At 34.8% G+C, this 25,104-nt stretch overlaps 1 protein-coding gene across 8 annotated transcripts in view; it reads right to left on the bottom strand.

Moving 5' to 3' along the window:
- The window catches only part of PCNX1 (pecanex 1), a 171,709-nt gene that overhangs the window by 74,428 nt on the left and 72,177 nt on the right, over positions 1-25,104 (bottom strand). For 5 of the 8 annotated variants that reach the window (XM_030319448.1, XM_030319452.1, XM_030319450.1 and 2 more), the window contains 3 exons: positions 20,238-20,370; positions 14,509-14,693; positions 1,015-1,105 (listed from right to left, as the gene is read on the bottom strand). In XM_030319448.1, coding sequence (XP_030175308.1) covers positions 1,015-1,105; positions 14,509-14,693; positions 20,238-20,370 — 409 coding nt within the window. The remainder of the gene's footprint in view (positions 1-1,014; positions 1,106-14,508; positions 14,694-20,237; positions 20,371-25,104) is intronic. The other 3 variants (XM_030319454.1, XM_030319456.1, XM_030319449.1) reach the window with 2 other exon arrangements.

Here is a 25,104-nt window from a genome sequence, read left to right as displayed (position 1 = left end):
CGTTGGGCTCTGTGCTGACAGCTCAGAACCTGGAGCCTGGTTCAGATTCTGTCTCCAACTCTCTCTGCCCCTCTCCCATTCGCACATTCTCTCTCAAATATAAATGAGCATTAATAAAAAAAAAATTAATGGCTCCTAAAAACTTTAAAAAACAAAGTGAACTGCCCATACATACATATGTAATATTTAAACAGGTGTGTCCCATTATGAAATAGGTCCTAAAATAGGAATCAAATAAAATGACCCCTGTGAAAAAAATGAGCTAATCAGTCACTAATGGACCTCAAGACAGCAACCTGAATAGATGAATAATATTAGAATTTAAGAAAAAAATCTAATACATTCTACATTAGAACTGATTATGCCATCAAGATTTCTAGTTCTTACTTGCTTTTCTCCTAATTTCTCCCTTATCTTACAGTGTAATTTCTTCCTAAGGGAAGGAGAGAAAAGAAACTAAATATAACATATGACCCATGTTTTAAGAAATTCCTCTTTCTTATTGGTGATAAATAAATTTCAAAACACAAGGAAAGATGATCACGTAAAAAGACACGATCAAAAAACCCTTATGAAGAAATAAAATTTTTCAATTACAAAGAGACCTGATGAGTTTGAAGTTAGTAGTATAATTATTTTCCTAATAAGCTTTAAGAAGCTTTTTTATACATCACGCAGTGTGCGTGTGTGTGTGTGTGTATGTGTGTGTAGCATGAAATCTAGAGTTAAACTTGAAATTGTGGGAAACCACTATCCCACTGTAAGATCCACAGGGAATTCTTACTTAATTATTTAAAATACAGAACAGCTTTCATTTTAAGAATAATGCTTTCTTTTTTCCAGAGCAATAAATTCTACCTTACATCTTTGGAGACAAATACACAATGACAAAATTATTTAAGCCAATACGAACAAATATTTTCAAAAGCACTTTTCCATCGCAAGGCTTCAAAGCTTTGAACATGGCAAATATATGCAAGTACATACGCTCTCCTAATAGGACTTCACACATACCAGATATTAGATGCTCTTCTTGCTGCCGGTTCAAAATTCACAAGTGACATATCACAGCCACCAGTCTCATAAAGCGTAGAAGAGAACTTACCTAGCAAATAAATGATTTTTTTAAAAAGCCATTAGAATACTCAAAAATTTTCCATCATAAAACACTAAATTTCAAACTTGTTACAATTTAAGAAAATGTACTATAACCTTTTTCCAAAATATTCTAAAAACAATGATCTGCATGTAATTCAGCATGATGTGAACTGAAAAGGAATGCTGAACAGTGGGGCAAAATGTCAACATACATAATCAGGTTTTAACAGTAAGGGATTTAAGTCAGCTTTGCAATCCAGTTTCCTCTTTTCTCCTCTCAGGGCATTCTCAATTGAAGTAATCACATGAATGAATTAACGTTGTTTAAAAGTCACCTGACCACTTTGCAAGTGGTGAGTGGCCATTTGGAAAGCCGCTTAAGTTTTAAGATAACTCAAACTGCAAGACAGCAAATTTCTGAGATTACCTTCACAGAGTTTTGGGTTCGTTTCTTGTTTTGGGTTTTTTTAACTCAACATACAATGTAATATTAGTTTCAGGTATAGAATTTAGTTATTCATCACTTACATACAACATTCAGTGCTCATCACAACAAGAGTCCCCTCCTTAATACCCATCATGTTGTGTTTTTTAAGAAAAAATGAAGTGTCCAAATGGATCTAAGAAGTTCAATGAATGAAGTATAATGTTGGTAATAAGTAAATCACAGTATTTAATGAACATTACTGGTTGCATGAGTCTACAAGAACTCTCTGAAAAAAATTAAGAACACCATTAGCTGTAGCCAAATATCTCCACAAAGCCAATAAAAGGTTTGGAAATGATATTGGTTGCAAAGGAATGCAGGTTTAAAGAACTCTTAAAATGAACCCTATAAGATAAAATGATTTCTGATAGTGAAATTTTAAAAATCTGGAGACTGTCTGAAATGCATTCCTCACCTTGACAACCTATGTTAGCCCTCTCAGTAGTGGGTAGGGAGCAGAAATAAATGAATATAAATTTCCAGTAGGACAATGAAATGAGGTATAGAACTCTGCAACCATTTGGGACTTAGTCCGGGCTGCATCTTCATTGTTTATAAATAGGAGGAATCTTCAGGGCAATTTCAACTAGATGGCAGGGCTAAAAGATTTCTCTTCCATGACTACAATGTAAACATGGTATGACCATTTTTATATAAGTGAAATGCCTGAAAAGTAACAATAAAAGACCCCAGGATGTACTAATACTATAACTAAGGGTTCGCAAAACATCTCAACAATCACTTCATACTTTAAAAGGATCAGAATCTGAGAAGTTCTTTATTAAGTAGGATTATTTGAGTGCTTTCTATGGATCAGACAGAATATGTATTTTATTATGGTGTTTTCTGTAGTAGCATTTTTCTCAGAAAAATATATTCTTATGACAAATGAGAAAAAAAGCATTCTGTGAAATGTTTATTTCATTTGCTGTTTTTCAAGGGAGGATTATTCAGCATGTGGATTATCTAAAACTCTGCTTTTTGTCACCTCCACGTGCCACCCTCATCTTCTAGTCATGAATCATTCACTCAGCACTTCTAACACAAACCAGATTCCTCAACTAAAATGAAATAATACAAGCTGTCCATCTGGCTTCTTCTTAGGTGTAGTGCTGAAATACTTTTTGAAGTGGTACAGTGGCTGCAGAAATTGTTAGCGAAGAAAAAACCTAAACAAAAATACTGGCTTGACCGAGATCTCAAAATTATTTTTAAATTGTAATTTTTTATGTTGTGCTCTTTCCTCATTTATCATGGCAAATGAAAAATTGGCTGTGCTACTATAAATAGCTTACATTAATAGAAAAAAGAAACATCAGATCAGAATTACACATGGCATAAAAGCAGAATAATTATAAACCCATGCAAGTGAGTAAATCAGAGAGTAACAAAGAGCTAGGAGGGCTTGGAAGCTATGTGTGAAATCCAGTAAGAATGGAATGGATAAACATAAGTATTTATGTCATATAATGTGTATTTTACAAATAATATTATATTCAATAGAATTTAAATTATTGGACTATATTCTGAATATATTTAAGCATTCCGTGGAATTTTTAATAATACAAGTTCTGTTTTGGGAATACTGAATATGACATTTATATGCAACTGAAATAAACTAAAGATATTATTCTTTGTAATTATCAAATGGAACAAAGAACCTTAAGTCATTATACAACTATACTCTCCTTTATGTATAGATGTCTGTTATAAAATGTAAATAGCTGCACATTAAATAAATAGAAACATAAAAAGAAAGCACGCCCTTCAGAAAGCTCTTTACACAAAGAAGGCTGGAAAAATTGAGTAGTTTTATTACTATATAAATCAAGAACTCTGAATGTTTCTTTACAAAGCAATGACTAACAAGTTATAAATTTTAGAAATTTAGCAAAGCATAAAACATGTCTATGAAAAAGGAGGCTATAATTTTAACAAATGTGCAATGACTTCAACTTTGATTTATTTCCCCCCTAAGAGGCTTTGTCTACATACTAATTTTAAGAACACGTTCAGGTCAAAAAAAAAAAAAAAAAGAACATGTTCAGGTCAGAAAAGGCTGACAGTGTATTAAGGCTTCCTGGTATTTTCCTAATGTAACTCCACCAAAATAACAGATTCTAGGTCTCCTCTTGTACCTTTGGGCCTGGCAACTAGTTAGCCCTTGAAAAGAAACAAATTTTATTCAGAGGATAAACAACTCAGGAAAAATTATACTAGAAACCGTTTAGCTTAAGGTCTTGGTGAAAAACTTCATAATATTTTAAGGTATAATAGTCTACTAAAAGCATCTTCAAAAATAACCAAAACAGAAATAAGTATATATTACTATTGGTTAAATAAAGATTAAGAATATCCTAAATCTGTACGAAGATCCTCAGCATACATATCAAATTTATACATATCTCATTTAAAATCAAACCCATGATGTAGTTACCCTTTAGGTCCAAAGTAAAATGTGCCCTTATTAATAATCCTATTTTTATATTATCCTGTATCCACAAAAATACTGTAAGTATTGACTTTTTCTGATGAATATAAATTGAGAAGAACAACAATGAAATGTGTCCTTCTCACATGAATTATGATTAAAAACTAAGTCATCTCAACATATTCAACTCCCAGGTAATAATTAGTTATATCTAACAGAATGGCTCTGTCATGATTTTAAAAGAAAACAATTACTTTCTGACAAAATAAGACTGGCGGCTGGAATTTTAGGCTTAATGATATTGGCCATGAGATAGCATCTAGAGATTAAGGGGGGAAAAAGTTAACGTACCTGGTATTTCTCAGTTTTGAACATTGAATTGATTGCTATTGCCTATAAAAATTACATTTTATTACACAAAACCATTTTTTTTAGGTAGGAGAATTTCAAATAACCAAAAATCAATAAATAAGTGATGAATAACAGGAAGATGAATAAAACGAGATACTGATTTAAAGAAAAGGACCCTTCAAACACTTCCCTGAAGCCATGAATGGTGCAGCAGATAAACTCAAAATAGACAGGGGCAAGACCCTGATAAAAGACATGAGAAATTAATGGTATTCTCTAACTCCTAAGTCCTTGCTACACAGCACAAAGTGTATATAAAGATTGTTCACTCGACTAAAAAACTCCTGTTGCATTCTTGATGCTACTCATTTTACTCATGTACCTTGGCAAGAGGTAGTTACTAGGACAGATCTTCTGTAGGATTCTTCTAATCCTCCCAGTACCAACAACAGAGGCCTTGGAAATTTCTTGATTTCCTTCTGTGGACCCTCCTCCCACTAGGCCTAATCCTGGTACACTGTTAATTGAGGTCTCTCTTCTCAAGTATTAACTCTTAGGGCAGGCAAGAGCTATGAGAGCAAAGCTAGACACAAGGGAAGCAGCTTTATAAAGTGCTTTTTTAGAAGGCTCTTGGAGGACCACATGCATCCACATGGGTAAGTTAAGTGCTCTACAGAAAGTGCTTATTTCTGATGTGATGAGTACTGTGTTCACAATGCTATCTGAATGAATGTGGTAGAGAAAGACTTTTAAGACTAGTGTCAGTTTCTTGGATGGTGCCACCCTTATTATCACGAGTGGTACCTATGAGTCTCCGAGAAAACGTGAGTTTTCACCAGACAGAAATGACTCATTTTATTTCTGCATATAGTACAGGGTGGGCAAACTTTTTCTATACAAGGCCAGAAAATAAGTATTTTAGGCTTTGTGGGTCAGATAGTTACAACAATTCAAGACTACCACTGTAGCATGAAAGCAGCCACTGAAAACATGTAACATAAATATGTATTTATTTTACTTTATTTATATCAACAAGTATCAAGCTGGATGGATTTCACCCACAGGCCATAGTTTGCCAACCCCTCTCCTGGACCAAAAAAATGTACTAGAATGGTAATCAAGGCACTATGCTACTTGTAATTAAAAGTTTCAATACTGAGGGGTGCTAGGGTGGCTCAGCCGGTTAAGCTTCCAACTCTTGATCTTGGCTCAGGTCATGGTTTGGGAGATCAAGCCCCATGTCACACTGACAACACAGAGCCTGCTTGGGATTCTCTGTCTCCCTCTCCCTGTGCACATCCCCTGCTCACTCACTCTCTAAATAAATATTAAAAATAGACTTAAAAAAATAAAAAAATAAAAATAAATGTTTCAATACTGAGAACCAATCCTTCTTCCTGGGATGTTCACCACTGTGCTAGGTTTTTTTTTGTTTTGTTTTTGTTTTTGTTTTTTTAAACAAGAGAGTACAGAAAAGAACAGGTATGAGAAGAAAAGTTGGTTTAGAAGAGAGGTTTTGAGAACTGGTACGAAGAGACCAATGCCTCTACTGCTCGGCAACAATAAAATAGGGGTACATACTGGTCTCTTTTACTGACGTGGCCAATGTCCTCTAGTTCTGACTTAACACCACATGCCTTCATTCATTAAGTTTCACTCTTACTGCCTAATCCCCAGATCAGGTGAACCTTCCAAAAGTGAATGCACAAGTTCATATTCTGCTATGATTTCATCATCTGCTCACATTTTCTTTCAAAGGGACAACCTCATCTTGGTAAAATCTACAACAGGACAGTGATACTGATGACATTACAAATGACAAGGTAAACAAAAAGGCAAGCCACAGAATGGGAGAAAATATTTGTGATTTGTATCTGACAAATTAGTTATGCCTAAAATATCACAAAAACTCTTACACCTCAAAAATAATACAACCAACCCAATTTTAAAAGTGAGCAAATTATTTGGACACACATCACAAAAAAAAAGATCAACAGTCATAAGAGAAAATGTAAATTTAAAACCACAATGAGATACAACCATTAGGGTTAACATTTTAAAGGCCAGCAATAGCAAATGGGGACAAGAATGGGAATGAGCGCAACTCACATACACTGCTGGTGTGAATGTAAAACCACCTTTGAAATGTTAAGTTTTACTAACAATGGCCAAAACCTGGAAATAACACAAACATCTATCAGATGAATGGATACACAATATACACACACTTGCACAATGGAATAATATTCAGCACAAAACAAGAATAAACTAACCCATGCAACGTGATGAACTAAAAACATTACTAAGTGCAAAAGGCCACATTACAACTGCATGTATATGAACTTCTAAAAGAGGGAGAACCATAATGACATAGAATATGCAGTGGCTGCCTGTGGCCAGGGGCGGGGGAAGGATGGGCTGCAATGGGGGCAACAAAGAATCTTTTAAAGATGATGAAATGTTCTGTATCTGGATTGTAGTATTTCACAGGTGTGCACATCTGTTACAACTCAACCAACTGTACATGTTAAATGGATGCAATTTATCATACCTAAATTATATATCAAAAAGTTGATTTTAAAACAAAGAAGAAAAAAAAGACTGGTCAGGTTAAGAGTCTAAGTAGATGGAGGAACGTGAGACAGCATGTAATCAGTGGAATTTCTACAAAATATAAATCAAGAGTGAGTGATATTTATTGTTTTCTTTTTGTGGTTCATTTAAAAAAATACTACACATCAGATTCAAAAGTAGTACATAAAATGAAGAAAAGTTCCCTACTCCCCCAGAGACAGCCACTGTGTTCTTCTGAACAATTTTTATGTACATTTGTCCTAAGACAATTGGATCACTCTCCTCATACACATTCTAAAATTTACTTCTTTTGCTTACTAACTAGTTTAACTTTTCATGTCAATAATAAAGATGCATACGTTGCCTTGGTGGCCCTGTCCATTAACCCTCTGAATTCAGCTCAGGTCATGATCTCACAGTTTGTGGGTTCAAGCCCCATATCGGGTTCTGTGTTGATAGCTCAAAGTCTGGAGCCTGCTTCGGATTCTGTGCCTCCCTTTCTCTCTGCCTCTCCTCCATTTACACACACTCTCTCTCTCTCTCTCTCAAAAATAAATAAACATTAAAAATTTTTGAAAAAGTAAAGATGCATCAAGTTCTAAATATTATACTGTTTATGTACTATCGTTTCTTTTAGAGGTTCTCTAATAACAAGAGATTTAGACTGTTTAAAGTTTGTCAAAATTACAAACAATGTTATAATGAATATCCACGTACATATATCTTTTCAAGTTTGCAAATTTTGAGTACTAAAAGCTATAGGCATTTTTGGTCTACAGTTCTAAACTGCTCTCTAAAAATATTCAATCTTCAGACTTTTTCCAATAATAGATACATTACACAAAGATGAAAAAGATCTCACCTTGTTTTTAATCTGCAATTTAAAAAATTATGAGTACAGGCGCCTGGGTGGCTCAGTCTATTGAGTGCCTGACTTTGGCTCAGGTCATGATCTCACAGTTTGTGGGTTCGAGCCCCACATCGGACTCTGTGCTGACAGCTCAGAGCCTGGAGCCTGTTTCAGATTCTGTGTCTCCCTCTCTCTCTGCCCCTCCCCCACTCACTCTGTCTCCCTCTGTCTCAAAAATAAACATTAAAAAAATTATTAAAAAATAAAATAAAATAAAATAGATAAATAAATTTTAAAAAATTATGAGTAAACTTGAACTGTTTGTGACTGTATTTTTTTTTTTAATATATGAAATTTATTGTCTAATTGGTTTCCATACAACACCCAGTGCTCATCCCAAAAGGTGCCCTCCTCAATACCCATCACCCACCCTCCCCTCCCTCCCACCCCCATCAACCCTCAGTTTGTTCTCAGTTTTTAAGAGTCTCTTATGCTTTGGCTCTCTCCCACTCTAACCTCTTTTTTTTTTTTTTCCTTCCCCTCCCCCATGGGTTTCTGTTAAGTTTCTCAGGATCCACATAAGAGTGAAAACATATGGTATCTGTCTTTCTCTGTATGGCTTATTTCACTTAGCATCACACTCTCCAGCTCCATCCACGTTGCTACAAAAGGCCATATTTCATTCTTCCTCATTGCCACGTAGTATTCCATTGTGTATATAAACCACAATTTCTTTATCCATTCATCAGTTGATGGACATTTAGGCTCTTTCCATAATTTGGCTATTGTTGAGAGTGCTGCTATAAACATTGGGGTACAAGTGCCCCTATGCATCAGTAGTCCTGTATCCCTTGGATAAATTCCTAGCAGTGCTATTGCTGGGTCATAGGGTAGGTCTATTTTTAATTTTCTGAGGAACCTCCACACTGCTTTCCAGAGCGGCTGCACCAGTTTGCATTCCCACCAACAGTGCAAGAGGGTTCCCGTTTCTCCACATCCTCTCCAGCATCTATAGTCTCCTGATTTGTTCATTTTGGCCACTCTGACTGGCGTGAGGTGATATCTGAGTGTGGTTTTGATTTGTATTTCCCTGATGTGACTGTATTTCAACTAGTATTTCAACTTTTCTAGTTACTGATCTTTATCTTATTGATGTGAAGTGCTTAATGTAGCAAAGACTGATGACTGACCTCCAGTATTCATCCTTTCCTTATTCCTTGTATTAATAGGACCTTCCCCTCATTGAATTTCAGCTGAGCCTACGTTCACCTAATTAGAGACATTTCCTAACCTCTCTTGCAGCTAGAAGTTGCCATGTGACTACGTATGGGCCCAAGGGAAGTGGGAGAAAGTGACAGGCACATTTCTCAAGTTGCAATCTGAAAGATAAAGACTAACTGTCCTTACTTTTTAGCAACACCCCCCCCCCCTTCCTGCTTTTCAGACAAATGACATTTGTTGACAACAAGTGGAGCAGCCACTATGGACCAGCAGGGAAGCCACACATGGAAGATAACAGAACCAACCCCCCTGCTAGGGACAGCTCCTGTGAGACTGTTAGAGAGACAGGTAAACTTCTCTTTTACTTTAGTCACTGATTGGTGAGGGGCTGGGGGAGGAGGGTGTCCTCCATTGAAGAACTCAACCTATATTTCAGCTAATGCATATATTAATCAAGTTTAACTTAAACTTAGTTTAAATAAACTATAATTACATAATAATGTTAATAATGATGATAGCAATGATTATTTATGTAATTGACTTATCATTGCCAGGCACTGTTCTAATTGCTTTGCACATTTTAATAGATATGATCCTCACTATAGACCTATGAAGTAGATACTGTTATTAATTTGATAAATTAGGGAACTGACGCACAGGGAGAAAATAACTTGCCCAAGGCCACACAGCTCATAAGCAGTAGAGTGTGGACTGGAAGACATGAAGTCTGACTATGGAGTCCACTACATCCTACTCCCTTTCATGGAGATTTCAGAGATAAAATATTATGCCATCACTTACAAACAAGTTAAAGAACAATTAATAACATGGATAAATAACATACATGCTAAGTGAAAAAAGCAAGATACAAAACTCATACAGTAGCACCAAGTCACCCACCATGATCCCAATTCCGTTTCAGGAAAGTATACAAAATGTGTGCATTAAAAAAGACAGGGAGGAAAAAATTATAAAATTTCAAAATTGAGTTATCTCTAAGTGATAAAATTACAGATCACTTAATTTTCATTATAGTTTCTAATATTTCTAAACTTGTATTTCTGTTACAAGAATGAGAAAAATACATTCTAATTTATCAAAATGAAGAAAATATCCCCAAACTTCACACTTCTTCCTTTTAGATAATAATAAAGGATCTTTATTGCTTCAATAAAAATAAACATTTTGCTTTCATCTGTATATATTTTGTGTCGCACTCCCCTCAATAAAAAACAAAATGCAGCTTTTCTTGTATTCAAAAATATCAATAAAAGATCAAGGCCGCTGCAAAAAGAACATAACTTTTTGTTTAGATGAATGAAAATGATCTGCCGTAACATAGGGCACTGACGTATAAACTCCAAGGTCCCACAGCCCTCTGATCTCTGTATAGTAAGAAAAAGTATCTGTAATGTAGCACAAAATGTTAAGGCATACAACATAAGACATATAACATATAACAAAATGCATAATACATATAACCCTTTTTAAACACCAAGACTAACTCTAATAAAAATCATGAAAGTATTATAGATCATCTGAGCCCCGCTTTTTTTTTTTTTTTAATTTTTTTTTTTTTTTCAACGTTTATTTATTTTTGGGACAGAGAGAGACAGAGCATGAACGGGGGAGGGGCAGAGAGAGAGGGAGACACAGAATCGGAAACAGGCTCCAGGCTCCGAGCCATCAGCCCAGAGCCCGACGCGGGGCTCGAACTCACGGACCGCGAGATCGTGACCTGGCTGAAGTCGGACGCTTAACCGACTGCGCCACCCAGGCGCCCCTTGAGCCCCGCTTTTTAAAGTAAAAAATTTTAAAGCCTCCAAATGATATTTCTGCTTAACAACGCATAGCTGCTATAAGCCGCTTAATAAAAAGGCCAATAGGGAGGGTAGGGTACTGGCAGATTTAAGTCTTTTTCTAGAGCTGACCACATTTTCAAGTTAATAAATTCTGTAGTAAAGCAGATTATCTCAAAGAATACCTTCTTTGTCAATCCTTGCATAGCAATGAAATAAAAGAAAGCCTCAGAAAAGTTCGGTCATCACTTTTTAAACCTCGAATGCATTAATGAAATTAAGAAAACATATCTGTCAGAGGAATATCACCTATGATTTTTATATATTTCATATTTACATTTTAAACATAGATACAAACTTTTCCTCATTTCTTATTTTTTACATGAAAGTTTTATGTACTATTACATATAATTTTTCAAAGCATATCTCCACCAACGACCACCACTAATTTCATACACAGAAAAAAAAACACACGTAAATTTTCCTGTTTTACCAGGCCTTATCTAGAACGTTTCCTCTGAGATGTGCCACATATTAAGCATTTAACTATCAACTATAAAGGCATCATTACATCAATTTATTAGTCTAAATTTACAAGAGAAAGCTGAGTTTAGCATAAAACTGAGAAGTGATTGCCAAGTTTTATAGAAAAAGCTTGATAGATTAAAAAAAAATAGAACTTTAAGGCTATGTGAATTCAGAGTCCCTCGTGTGACTTATCTGGGCACTAAGCACAGCTTATTTTATTTAGTGTAACTGCAATTTAATTCAGAATATAGTAGGAAACCAAGTGCAAAGAAAGGAGTCCCCCAGAAGACTGGTGAGGAGGTAATTTAACCCTTAAGATGTGGTTAAAAAAAAAAAGTGGTATGTTACACTGAAGGATTTGAGAAATTCTTAGACACTAACTGCCTTTTCAAAGATGCTAACTTTAAAACTTATCTGTCACATCATTGGAATCTTTTTTTTTTTTTAACTAAGTTTGCATGGAGGTGAAGTCTATAAATAAGAAAGAAAACCATCCAAATTTTTCCAACTAGGTTCTAAATCATATACTTATAACTCAGCCTTTAAAATTAAATATGATTAACAATTATGCCTGCTGAGTACCTATGATGAAAATACATTTTCTTCTGCTGAAAAAGCCACTAATAAAATCCTTAAAATACCACCTTCAGTGAATTTTTCCACCATGTCTAATGTTACCTGGTAACCCTGACACGCTAGTTAAAATTCAACAGAGAAATAATGGGTTTATGGGCTTACGGCTGTCGTTTATAGTTGTGGTTATCTAGCATGATACCACAAAGTAAAGATGTAGAAAGCAGTTAAGGAAAACTACCTAGGCTTAGAATTAAACAATGCCTGACTGCAAGTTTCCTTTAATCCAAAAAGGCTGTTCCTCTGTTTAAAGTAAACCAAGTATTACGTATATATGTGTACATAGGCAAACATTTATATGCACTCAAACATACATATGTATGAATGTATATGTATGCTTGTACGAGTGTTTTATATAAATGCATTATGTGTACACATTTTCATATGTAAATATCGTACATTAAAAAATTTTCAACCGAAGAAGCTAAATTTGGAAGGAAACAATCCTTTCTAAATATTTCATATTTTTAGGGAATATCATGACTCACTTTAACATATTTGAGTATACAGGACCCAAATTCATTTACCCAAAGTTATCTTACCACTGGTAATTAGAATCATGAAGAAAATTAAACTATGTAACAAGAATATTCTAGTGGAATATATTATAAAAATCAGTATCTCCACCAATACCTTTAAGTTCAACTGTAGCTCATTTTCAGGATCTTTTTTGGCCAACTTTATATGCTATGGAACAGGTATACACTGTCCACTGATTGCTTGTTTTGTGCTAATTATCACAATACATTCAATTTGGCCGCAGCCAGGTCCCACAGGCCAGTGACTAGCTATTAGAAGGCAGATAAGAAAAAAAATCCAAATTTCAAGACAACATCCTGAATATTCACCCACAGATGCTAAAGTCACTCCAGACTTTACCTTTAGAACTGTCCAGTGAGTTCATATGTACATATTTTCAATAATCTGCAAGTGGATTCAGAATGGGATTTTACCATTAAGGCTTTCTTAGCAAGTTTTTGGGCAAATTAGGTTTTATAGAGAAAAGTCATCTACCGCATCATTTTATGTTTGATTTGGCAAAAGTCTAAAAATCCAAAATGGGTCAAAATTAAGCCTTTTATTTTCACAAAGCTGCTACCACAAACCGAATGGGCAACGGTGATGGCCACTGTAATTTCATATGCACAAACTGACAAATCCTCTGTTCAAAGGACTTTGAGTGAACCTGAGAGAAATAGCGATAAAAAGATATTAACTGAGTATTATTTGTAACTAAAAAAGTATCACCATTCTAATTCAAAGCAAGTAACCAAATTGAGGACCCTCCTAATAAACTCCCTTGCTTCTTCAAATTGTAAACTCAAAAGCAAAAGCACTCTGAAATTAAAATGTTTTATTGCCTTCTCTTTTTATTTAGAAATCACTATATATGCCAATGTTATAAATATCTTAGATGACCATTTTCAGGTTTCTGTAAGATTTGCTAAGGATAATTATTTTCATCAATATGCTTGTCTAATTGTTAACTTTCTATAACTAAGGATTTTACAAAATGGGAAATGTCAACAAATGGCATATGAAACGTTATTATATCTAATTCGGGCACTTTATACCACACATCCTTCTAGCCAAAGTGCCAAGTGGATTATCATCTCTATAAATGAAACACAGCTATAACAAAACAAAATCACTGGGAGCAAATGTGGTGCTTTCAATTGTGTATTTTTTAATAACAAAATTCTCTTCATTGTTTTTCATTTTCTTACTTGTTATTAATCTGCATTCTGAACAAGATGGATTATACAGAGAAATAGAAACTAAAGACTAAAATACTCTACATTTTATATACTTTGTATATATTTTACATACAAAGTATAATACAAAATACTGTCTGTAAAGTACAAAAGAGGTATCTGAGTGGCTATGCATTACTGAGGTTTTAAACTACACCACCCCTCTGAGAATAAACTACTTAATAACTTATATTAATATTTATAGGTATATTAACAGGAAAAAGAAAAAACTTGATGAATTTATTGATATTAGTATAGAGCCATGGTGTCCTCAGAGTACTGCATTTAGGATTACGTAAGTCTATCTCAGGTGACAGACACTGAAATGAAATATAGAATACCCAAAAGAAAGATTCCATAGCAACAGACCATCAGAAAGTATTTTTGCCCTTCCTGCAGCACATTCAGCAAATTCAAAGAAATTAAGATTTAATCTAAATCATTTTTCAAAAAATCAGCATTTCCCCACAGAGTACAAATGCCAACGAGTAACAGGACTGCCCGAATCATTTTAAGAGAACACTAAAGCATGAACATTAATACTTTGAACTATCTACCAATAATATGCTAAAAACAACAAAACAAAACAAAACAGTAAAAGTTGAGAGAAACCGAAAAGGGAAAGCAAGTCAAATTTTCCTCACACATACGACAAATCCTATAAAAAAGTGCTCTTATGCATAGTTCCAAATGAAGCTGTCTCACAGAAATTGCAATCATTGTTACCCATCATCTGCTGTATTACAGTTTTGTATCACCAAGATTACATAAGGCCTGCATACCAAGTTCATCGTGCAAACTGCTGCCGCCTACAGCAGATGCATTGTCATGTGATGCTTCTAAGTGGACACTCCCATTTCTCACCAGCAAGGAGGCACTAGCACTGAGCACTGCAGCCTGGGAAGGGGGGCGGGACTGGACTTTGACCTGGGCTGTGGACTGCTGGCCTTGCTGACCATCTTGAAGGCTAGGAAAAAACATGGATTGGGGAGACATTACAGGGAAGAAAAGAAAAAAACAACAGCTAGAATGAAGTCAATATAGAAAATGGATTTCAAAATGTAACCTGATTTTTTCAATGTAACCTAAGAAAGCTAACAAACTTTGCAACATATACAGATTACACTGCTGTCTTAAATCTTCTGGTCCTTAGAAAACTGAGTCATTGTGATGAACACAGCAAACATTTAATGTATATGTAAACTAACCAATCTGTGACTTTTCCCCACCCCAAGCCAACAAAATTCTAGTGTAAGGAAAAAGAAAGCAGCAAAGAAAAACAAGCACATTAACTATATATGGGGGTTGTAGCTGGTCCCCAAGAGATAAATCCTCTTTGTCAGTTTAAATATGCACTTTTCTTTATAACCTTTATAATTCTAGAATTGTTCTTTCAAATATTCTGGCATCTCGAATTCACAATAAAACAAAGTTTCTATGCACCTGAAAACCAAAGAATCCTTATCAAATGCTACCAAGGTGACAATTTTCAATCAAAAGAAAATCACAAACTAGTGCAAGAGAAATGGAATAACAAACATCGACTCAACCGAGTGAAATACAAATGACTGCTGGGATGCTGCAAGTATGATTAATTTATAAAGTATTTTTTCTATGAAAAGCCTGCATATTTTTTAAATAAAGCCACACAGGCTCTGTATACATGTTATTACCTTCTCCAACCCATTTCATCATTTCATTAACAAGGGCCCATCATTTTAGAAAATCTTAAAAATATTTTGGAAACCTGTAATTTCTCAAGGGATATTACAGTCTTTTTTTAAATCTTACAGAATTCTGTTAATACATTATTAGTATTTTGTTATAGACTTGCCATTTATTAAAACTATCAAATCTAAATATCTAAACATTATCTATAATTAAGAAACTATTATATTCTTAACTCATTTTGTATTTTAGATGTTTAAAATACTATGAATTTTAATGTGCTTAATACTCAAATTTAAATCAATGAAACTCATGAAAATATTTTGAGTATAATTATTATATGTCATTCTCTACATGATGTTCAAAGTAACTGCATTGTTATTAAATTAGACCTTTGAGTAAACAACAACAAGACTGCTGCATAGGATGGCCTTATTCAGTTATTTTATCATTTTTTTGAGTACCAACTTCTTTCTAATGTTCTGAATTCAATGCAATGATTTCTCTGATGCCTATAAAATAAACTCATCTTTATGGACAGTGAAGAAAGCTGCAATTTAAAGTAACCATGTAATAAAAGACTAAGTAGAAAACACTGCTTATGTTGCTGAAGCCTGTGGTTATGGCAACAGAATACACTTTGGAATCACACTGTCTGATAAAGTAACCACATATGACTATCTACACTAAAATTTTAGTTCCACAGTTCCACCAAGCTCATTGCAAGTGCTCAAGAGCCACATCAAGTAGCTAGTGGCTGCCGTAGTGAAGAGCTACCGGAGTGGGCAAAAGCTAGTAGTTATTGTCCACCACACTGGACAGTGTTAATTACATAGATCTTTCTACCACCACAGAAAGTCCTACTAACCATTACTACCTGGAACATTCATAGTTCAGGCTTCTTTTAGAGCCAACAAAAAGTATACACTCTAAATAGAGCAGAGGAATGTGTGGAACACATGAAAAAACCAAGTCCACACAATGTTGACTTGTTGATGCTTACTTGCATTATTTTTTTAAGCTGTAACTATAAAGGTATTCGTTTAATAACTCCTTTGGAGTAGATGTTTGTACAATTGACATAAATTGAGAGATGATCTTGGGAATTAATGGAATCAAATATCGTTGTATTTTCCATACATATATAATAAGTCTGTTACTCTTCCTCAAAATCCAAAGTTATTTACAAAGCTTACCAAAATGACCAAATCTTACAAGGGAGAAAATTCTGACAAAAAAGGTGTTTTAAGTAGTTCAAGTACTATGTCCCTTCCGATTCTGAATTGGAAGACAGAAGAATTTTATACAATATGTACTCAACAAATCTTTCTGTCCTCTTTTGTTTTTACTTAAAGTCAAAACCAAAGGTGCTATATGGCAGTTAGGTGTATTTTAATGTGAACACATTTGAGAATACAATAATCCTCAACATACCCATATATACAAAAAGGTTTCCAAAGTATTAGGCAATGCATGAAAATCGATTCCAGAATAAAGAAACAAAAGAAACTAGTGAAAATCTATGTGGCTGTCAAGGTTTTGAACATCAAAAGCTAATCATAAATGTTTATGTCCCTTGAATTCCTGTTTTGAAAATCCTTCAACAACAAAAAAACCTCTCATTTTTACAGAAGTTGGTAGGAAAACTATTCCTGGATGTTTGTACTTTACCTAACTAATAACCGACAGGAGCTAATATTTTTTAGAGTACCAATTCTCTATCAAAACTACTAGTTTGAGAAAAGGTAGCAACTATTTTACAACATAGTAAAAGGAAAGATAGAAATTTAGGTCTAACCATTGGCTATCAATAGCATCACTGACATGCAATCTTACCCATTAACATTTCCAATTTAAATGGCAGAAAAACAGGGGCCTCTGGGTGGCTCAGTGGGTTAACTCTTTATGTCAGCTCAGGTCACGGTTAGTTGAGGTCAAGCCCCCACATCTGTCAACACAGAGCCTGCTTGGAATTCTCTCTCTTGCCCCTACCCCACTAGTGCTCTCTTGCCCCTCTCTCAAAAATACACAAATAAAGTTTTAAAAATAATAAGGAATCGCAGAAAAATATAGTTGGTCTTGGTCTTTCTTTCCTCTGTACCACTTATTTAGAATTTGGCACCTTCTGCCTTATATTGTTGGTTATTTTTATTTGTGTCTCCATGATGAAAAAGTAAACTCTAAGAGTATCATCACATTATTCTTATGAATCTACAGATTCCAGAGAATACTCAAAGGAATGCCTTGAACACAGTACACAAACAACAAATATTTTGTGGATTTTCCTGAGTACCACAAAATGATCCCTATGAATTTCTAATCATGTATTCTGTTACTACTATGACCTTATTTGATTACAGATCTTTCAATCTTCTAACACTTAAAAAAAAAAAAAAAAAAAAGACCTAAGAATAAGATAAAGCTTTTGTCCCCTCCCCAAATGCAACTAATTTTTCGTTCCAGTCCATTAACCAGAGTTCTAAAAGATACCATATTTGGGTTGATAAAAATAGATAAATATGGAACTCTTAATACTAGTACTATAAAATTTTTAAATATTAATCTTTGCTTTTCTCTCTAGTAACTGAGAACTGGCAAGGGCCTATCGAAGCTACCTACGAGCCTAACTTAATGAAAAGGACACTTAAAAATAATTCTGAAACAAGACATTCTAACAATTATTTTAAAAATCTGCATTTTCCCTTCAGGAAGAAATTTGATTCACTCACAATCCTTGAAAACATACAATTTACCAAGTTGCTTTTGACTGTCAATTACTTGAACTATTCATTAAAGTTTAAAATAAGTTAGTACGTTTTACTGGTACTTATATAGTTATGTAATTGTAATTAAAGTACTGTCACTCCTATTCCATTTCCTTTTGACAAACAAGTTTTTCAAGTTTTCTATGACCATGCAATCCTATATTTACTTAAAGATGAGAGTATTATTATGTAATTCAAACAGAATTAACACCAATATTTTCTACCTGAATATTTTTGCAATTTAAAAAAGATTTTATCCATTGGTGTTTTTAATTTCTCTAAGCTAAATTGTATCTTATTTCACCCATGATGAAGTCACCTATTTAAGATGCATGTAAAGTTTATGCTGGAAATATCCTAGAATCTTAACAAAATCTGCACACTGACTACTAGAAGATTACCTGCCAAAAATTCTAAAGTGAGTGCTTTACAAGTAAGATTCACGCCATTATCCTCATTTGAACGGTGATGTATTTAAAACCCTACAGAATTCTACATGATTGGCTGGAGTTAGAACACAGTTCTTTAATATTCCACCAGGCAAAGAAAAAAGTAATCTGTCTGCGTTTGTTGGGTAAGTGGGATCCAGCAGGCTTATTTGTGGCAAAGAATGAAAGGGTTTGCAAAGACCAAAAAAAGGTTAAAATAAAAAAAGGGATTAATAAACAGCACCATGGAGTAAGAAAGCAAACAGGTCTATGGCAAGTGTTATTAAAGGGGCAAAATGAAAAGGTTAGAAAAAACAAAACAAAAAGTAAAATGAAATGCTGAGCTCTTTCTGCAGGTTGGGGCTAGACCCCAAATCCATCAGCAGAAAGAAGTTAATTCAGGGAGCAGAAGGGGAGGGTTCATAAAAGGCAAAGGTGCTCAGAAAAAGGTTTCTAGACCGAATGTTTTTTTAACTGGTGCTTTCCCATTTTTATATTTTCAATGCTGGTTTAACTAATCCATACTACTTCTTACAGAATTATGTATTACTGCAGGATTAATTAGGAACATGACCCACAAAAGATGAAGCTCCTGATTGTAATGTAAAACCCAGAAAAAATAAGCAAGTCTTAAATTCCAGGGAAATGTAAAGAGAAAGATTTTGTTACTCTCAAGAACAGGATTTTAACAAGGGAAGGGGGTCAGCTCTTCTGATCTACCATGTATTCAACAGGAGTTGTTTCACTAAGTGTTCTTTTTGAATTCCAGATTAAAATGTAGGAAAATAATTTGGTAATGGTGATTTTCAACACAGAGATTAATGAGAGTATATGGTATTTTATGTGCACTGCCTAAGCAAGCACATGTAAAGCATTTTTGTCCATATTTGCATTAAAGCATAAGCATAAATATTTTGATGTGTAAGACATACTTGAGAATAAAACACTAAAATTTTAATGGAAAACTATTCCCAATATTATAAATAGATGTTTTCTTAATTAGGAATATCGGGAAATGCAAAAAATGTTTTTCTTCAGCACTAGTAAAAGTGGAGAAATTCAACACAGATATATACAAATATATACATATATATCCAATTGACCGTACTTTGTCATAGAGTATTTTCGTCCCATGTCATTTACCAGGTTCTACTGATTATGAAACAAAAGATACAAATTTTTAAGCAATACAAAATATATATATTAGTGAAATGAAATAAACTGGCTTATCAAGCTGAGGTCAGTTATCTGTATTCCTCAACAAGCTCACCACTCAGCCCATAATTGTTCCTATTAAACTGATCAAGATGTTGGGGAAAAGATGCTGCAATAATATTAATAGGGAGTAGAAAAAAAAATGAAAAGCTGACTTAAGGCCTCTATTTACATTTATAGAGCTGCCCTAAAGTAATTTTGCTATTTAAAATGGACTAACCCAATCTGATCGTTTTGTCTAAACAGTGCAACGCAAGGCATGCAGAATGCAGCAGGCTCGTGGTCACATGCAGAGAAAGCCCAAAGAGCTTAAAACTATAGGAGAAACTGGAGGGAAAAGAAAAAGCAATTTGAATGCTTTCCTGGCACTGACAGAACAGGTTAGAAGGTCTCTTACATGCATGCTAAGCTTGGTGGAATTTTAAAATACCATACCTGAGGGGTGATCCGATGAGCAATGTAGGAGGGGTAGGGTTACTCCCTGCATTGTGCCGGCGCCGTACTGCCTGGCGCCTAAATGTGCTGCGTTCACGGCGAAATGACACTGCCTCCTCGCTGGCCTGTGCTGCTGTATCAAGATAGACTTAGGTCAAATAGGAGCCTAGGTCAGAGATGTAAATAGCAGCTGAGCCTGCCTCTCCCGTCTTCCCACCCTCAAACGTAAAGGGAAGCTATCTGCTTGAGCCCAAGGGCTTTCATACATACACTGTTAATATGGCGCATCAAAGAATACACAAGACATACACATTGTTTATTTCAAGATAATTGGTTCTTTAAAAATAATGTTTTTGATATATCTGGCCTCACCATCTTCTCTTCAAACTCAACTTCCTATTTTAATATCTCCATTGGTTTAAACCTTCATCTAGGGGCTCCTGGGCGGCTCAGATGGTTAAGCTCGGACTTGATATTGGCCATGCTCTCACGGTTGGTAAGCTTGAGCCCCCCATGTCCGGCTCCAAGCTGTCAGTGCAGAGCCTGCTTGAGATTCTCTCTCCCCCCAAAATAAATGAATAAAAAAACTTTGAAAAAATAAATTAAAAAAAGAACTTTGAAAAAAAAATACAAGTAAATCACACACTCTTGAATTAAGTCAACTTCACAAGTGCAGTATTTGTTAGTTCCAACTAACAGGAATGGGGCATTATTTTCCTACTGTCAAGAGGGCAGTAGAAGCAAACAATAATACTGCATTTTTTAAATATTTATTTTGAGGCAGAGAGAAAGAAAACACGAGTGTGTGTGTGGGGGGGGGGGCAGACAGAGGGAGAGAGAAAGAGAATCCCAAGCAGGCTCCACGCTGTCAGTGCAGATCCCAGCACGGGGCTCAATCCTGTGACCGAGAGTCCATGGCTTGAGCCGAAAACAAGAGTCAGACGCTTAGCTGACTGATAATACTTCATTTTTGATGCCAGAGGTAAGGAAGCTATTCATCCCATGCCGCATTGTGGCATAACTTTGGCAGCTTTTCAAATGTTTAATTCAAGACAGCATGGACATATCTTAACTGTGAAGTAGTGAGCTGCCATGAAACTTTATTCAACTCTACGCCACCAGCACAGGTCCCCTCAACATTAGGAAGCAAGTATCAGCAAGATGGCAAGTACAGAAATTCATAGTTTAATCCAAAAGCGATAAAGTACAAACTAAAACCAAATATGCAACAATGACAAATACACAACCATGGCTTAATAGAGTCACATAAAATTTTATAAAACCATTCTAATTGACTGATTTCAGTTTCTAGAACAAAATGCAAAATGATGCTTTATGTGAATTTAAAACAATGGTTTCCTAGTGATCTAAATATTTTAGGGATGATTTTGACTTTGACAAAGGGTATCTGCATACTAAATATAAATAAACACAAAATGTAGTACAGAAACATTCTTTCAAAACACTTTTTTTCTATTAAGTATTATGAAAAAGATTACAAATCCAAGAATGTTGCATTCAGATTTCAGTTCTATTGCAAGTTTTCTTGACATTTTAAAAACGTTATTAATTCTCAAATAATTCTTCTGCTTAGCAACAGCCATTTCCATCAATTTGGATGTTGATTTTAATAAAGTATTCTTTTTAATGTTTACATTCTGTACCCCTTCCTCAGACTGCACTGGTGGGTGTTAGATTAGGAATATATGCACTACCTTCAAAAGGATAACTGTCTCTATGTAGCCACTTTCTTCTACTGCAGGAATGACAAACACAACTATTTCACCCATCTGGCAAGCTTCCGCCAGTAAAAAGTAGAAGTCACAAATGACAGAACGCCTACTTATTTTTCAGCTCACATACTACAGTGATATTCTAAGTTAGGCGACTAAATAAGAAGTTAGGTTTTGCGGCTTTGGCTCCAAATCAGACTGGACTCCTAATATTTCTTTTCTTTTTTTCCCCTCCAGTTTCACTGAGATATAATGAAAAATCCTTTAAATGTGAAAAAGCTGTTACTTGTGATATAAAAGCTCATGTACACAAAAATTACATGTGACCTGTGAGAACAAATGATCATTAAACCTGGTCATCTAGAACTGTGCTGTCCCCAACACGGTAGCCACTAGCCATATGTGGCTACTTAAAATTAAATAACATTAAAAATTGAGTTTATCAGATCCATAAACCACATTGCAAGTGCTCAAGAACTACATGTGCCTAGTGGCTACCAATATTGAGAACATTTCCATCGTCACAGAAAGTTGTACTGGACAGTGCTGATCTAGAAATTCAGGGACACCTTTCTGTCACCACCATCTACAAAGCCTACTGTATGCTCTGCCTATTCCTGACAACTATGATTTCAGTAATGGGAAACTGCAACCAGCACTGTCACAAAGGAGAAACCGTACTGGCAGGCAGTCACTAGATAAAGGATAAAACAAGCCACTTGCAGGAAGAAATGAAAACTTACATGAGTGACTGTTCATGGCTCTCAGACATCAGCAATGTTAACTGAGGTTATGGAATTTAAAACCACTCCTAAAACTCAACTCAAGACACTTCGTGAACTTATATTGAAGATTTCCATTTTACTGTAACAAACTACTACTCAATTTACAGGTCAATTCACTTCATTAAGAAACTTTCAAACATTCTCTCTAGTTTTAGATAACCAGAATAAGAGTAAAATTTACCCAGATATAATTTAAGGAGAATAATTCCATCCATAAAATGTACTAAAATTACTCTGAAGGATTTGGATAAAAGCAAAATGTAATCATTAAAGACTGAGAATAAATAGAAAGAAGGGAAACAGGAAACATTTTCTTTATTATCTTCCTTCTACTGAAGACTTAATGGTGTTAATTTTAAGTAAAAGCTAGTTATTGCACAATACTAAGAAGAAAACACAGCTATTAGTGTCCATTTATAGTCACAATGTCCTTTGGCTTCTTCAGAAAACTTTTTTTTTTCTTGCTATTACTGCACTATTCATATTTTGTCCTCTGCAAAAGAACTACATAATACTACTCTCTTAATAAAATAGTTTTAGAAACACCCTAAGATGAAAGTTTAGACATCCTCTGAACAATGTATTAAAGTGGAGTTATGATTACTGCCTACAGTGTCCTTGTAATATTCAGGGTGTAAATATCTAATGCTAAAAGAATTTTCAATGTTTACTGTAACAATTACTTTAACAATAGCTAGGATCACACATTCAACTGAAAACACTACGCCATAATTTATGGTCACAACAAATAAAACTAAACCATGCCCCCTGAAAAACGTACTACTAAATCAAAACATCTCTATTTGGAATAGGGTCCAAAGGGGGTCCAGTTCTATTAGCGCCAAGGAAAGAAAAGTGTCTTTAAAAAAGCTTAAAATAATTTGCCACAAGCATATTCAATCACATTAGTTATAGCTACACTTGCTGAAAATTCACTTCTACAACCCAATTATAATAAACTTTTTGAATCTTTTAACTTTGTAAGAGAAAGAAACAAAGCGCACACACACAAAAATCTTTGAACTAAGGAACCAAACAGGAGGGAGAAAACACTTTAAAACCTGGTTTGGGGGGCACGTGGGTGGCTCAGTCAGTTGAGCATCCGACTTCAGCTTAGGCCATGACCTCACAATTCCATGAGTTCGAGCCCTGCATCAGGCTCACTGCTGTCAGCGCAGAGCCCCCTTGGGATCCTTTGTCCCCCCCTCTCTCTCCCCTTTCCCTGCTCATGCTCTCTCTCACAAAAATGAATAAATAAATAAAACCTGGTTTTGAAGTTGACACTGCTTTTGAATTGTGACACTGCTTAAAACTCAGTATCTTCTGGCAAAAAAAATGAAATTAACTAGAATAAGAGCATAAAACACAAGTAAGAAAAATTTAACACTCTAGGTACAACCAAATTTAAAGCATGTATAGGTATAGGAGGGGGAAAAACATTCAATGGACTCAAAAACCATGAATAACAAGAAAGATTTAAAAATACTTTCAAGGACATATACTTAGACAATTGTGAATTTTTTAATGTATATTTTTAAAATTACCAAGTCTTGACTTTTTAATCATTTCTTTGTGTTAGCAAACTTCAACAGACTGAATTACAAGCCCAGCAAGTTTAAGAACCTTGGATCATGTAGCTCTTTACTTTTGAGGTAGTAATACAATCACTCAAGTAAGTTTAAACATTTACAGGGTACCTAAGGGCAATTCCTGTACAAGGCACAGATAGCCTAAGACATTTTAGACAGCTGTGGTATGATCTATTCTTAAAGATCAAATAAAAAACAAAATCCACAATACATACCTCCCACCTCAGGAGTTACTTCTCAGTTACCTAAACGAGTTAAGGAAAATTCTCTAAATCCTATATTGAATTGTTTTAGTACGATTATTTATTTTTATAGTGAGGATACTGAAATAGACTATCAGTTTGTTTTACTCTGAATGAAAAGAGGAAAAGCATTAAAGGCAATGAGTAGTTTCACAATGGCAGGGAGGTATATTGCAGCCGCTCTGGAAAACAGTGTGGAAGTTCCTCAAAAAATTAAAAATAGATCTACGAAAAAAAAAAAAAAAAAAAGGATCCACTCTATGGCCCAGCAATAGCACTGCTAGGAATTTACCCAAGGGATACAGGAGTGCTGATGCATAGGGGTACTTGTACCCCAATGTTTATAGCAACACTTTCAACAACAGCCAAACTACGGCAAGAGCCTAAATGTCCATCAATGGATGAATGGATAAAGAAATTATGGTTTATATACACAATGGAATACTACTTGGCAATGAGAAAGAATGAAATATGGCCTTTTGTAGCAACGTGGATGGAACTGGAGAGTGTTATGCTAA

Source organism: Lynx canadensis, chromosome B3 (genome assembly GCF_007474595.2).
Source record: "Lynx canadensis isolate LIC74 chromosome B3, mLynCan4.pri.v2, whole genome shotgun sequence".
NCBI classification, from domain to species: domain Eukaryota; kingdom Metazoa; phylum Chordata; class Mammalia; order Carnivora; family Felidae; genus Lynx; species Lynx canadensis.
This window is presented reverse-complemented; position numbering and strand designations above follow the sequence as displayed.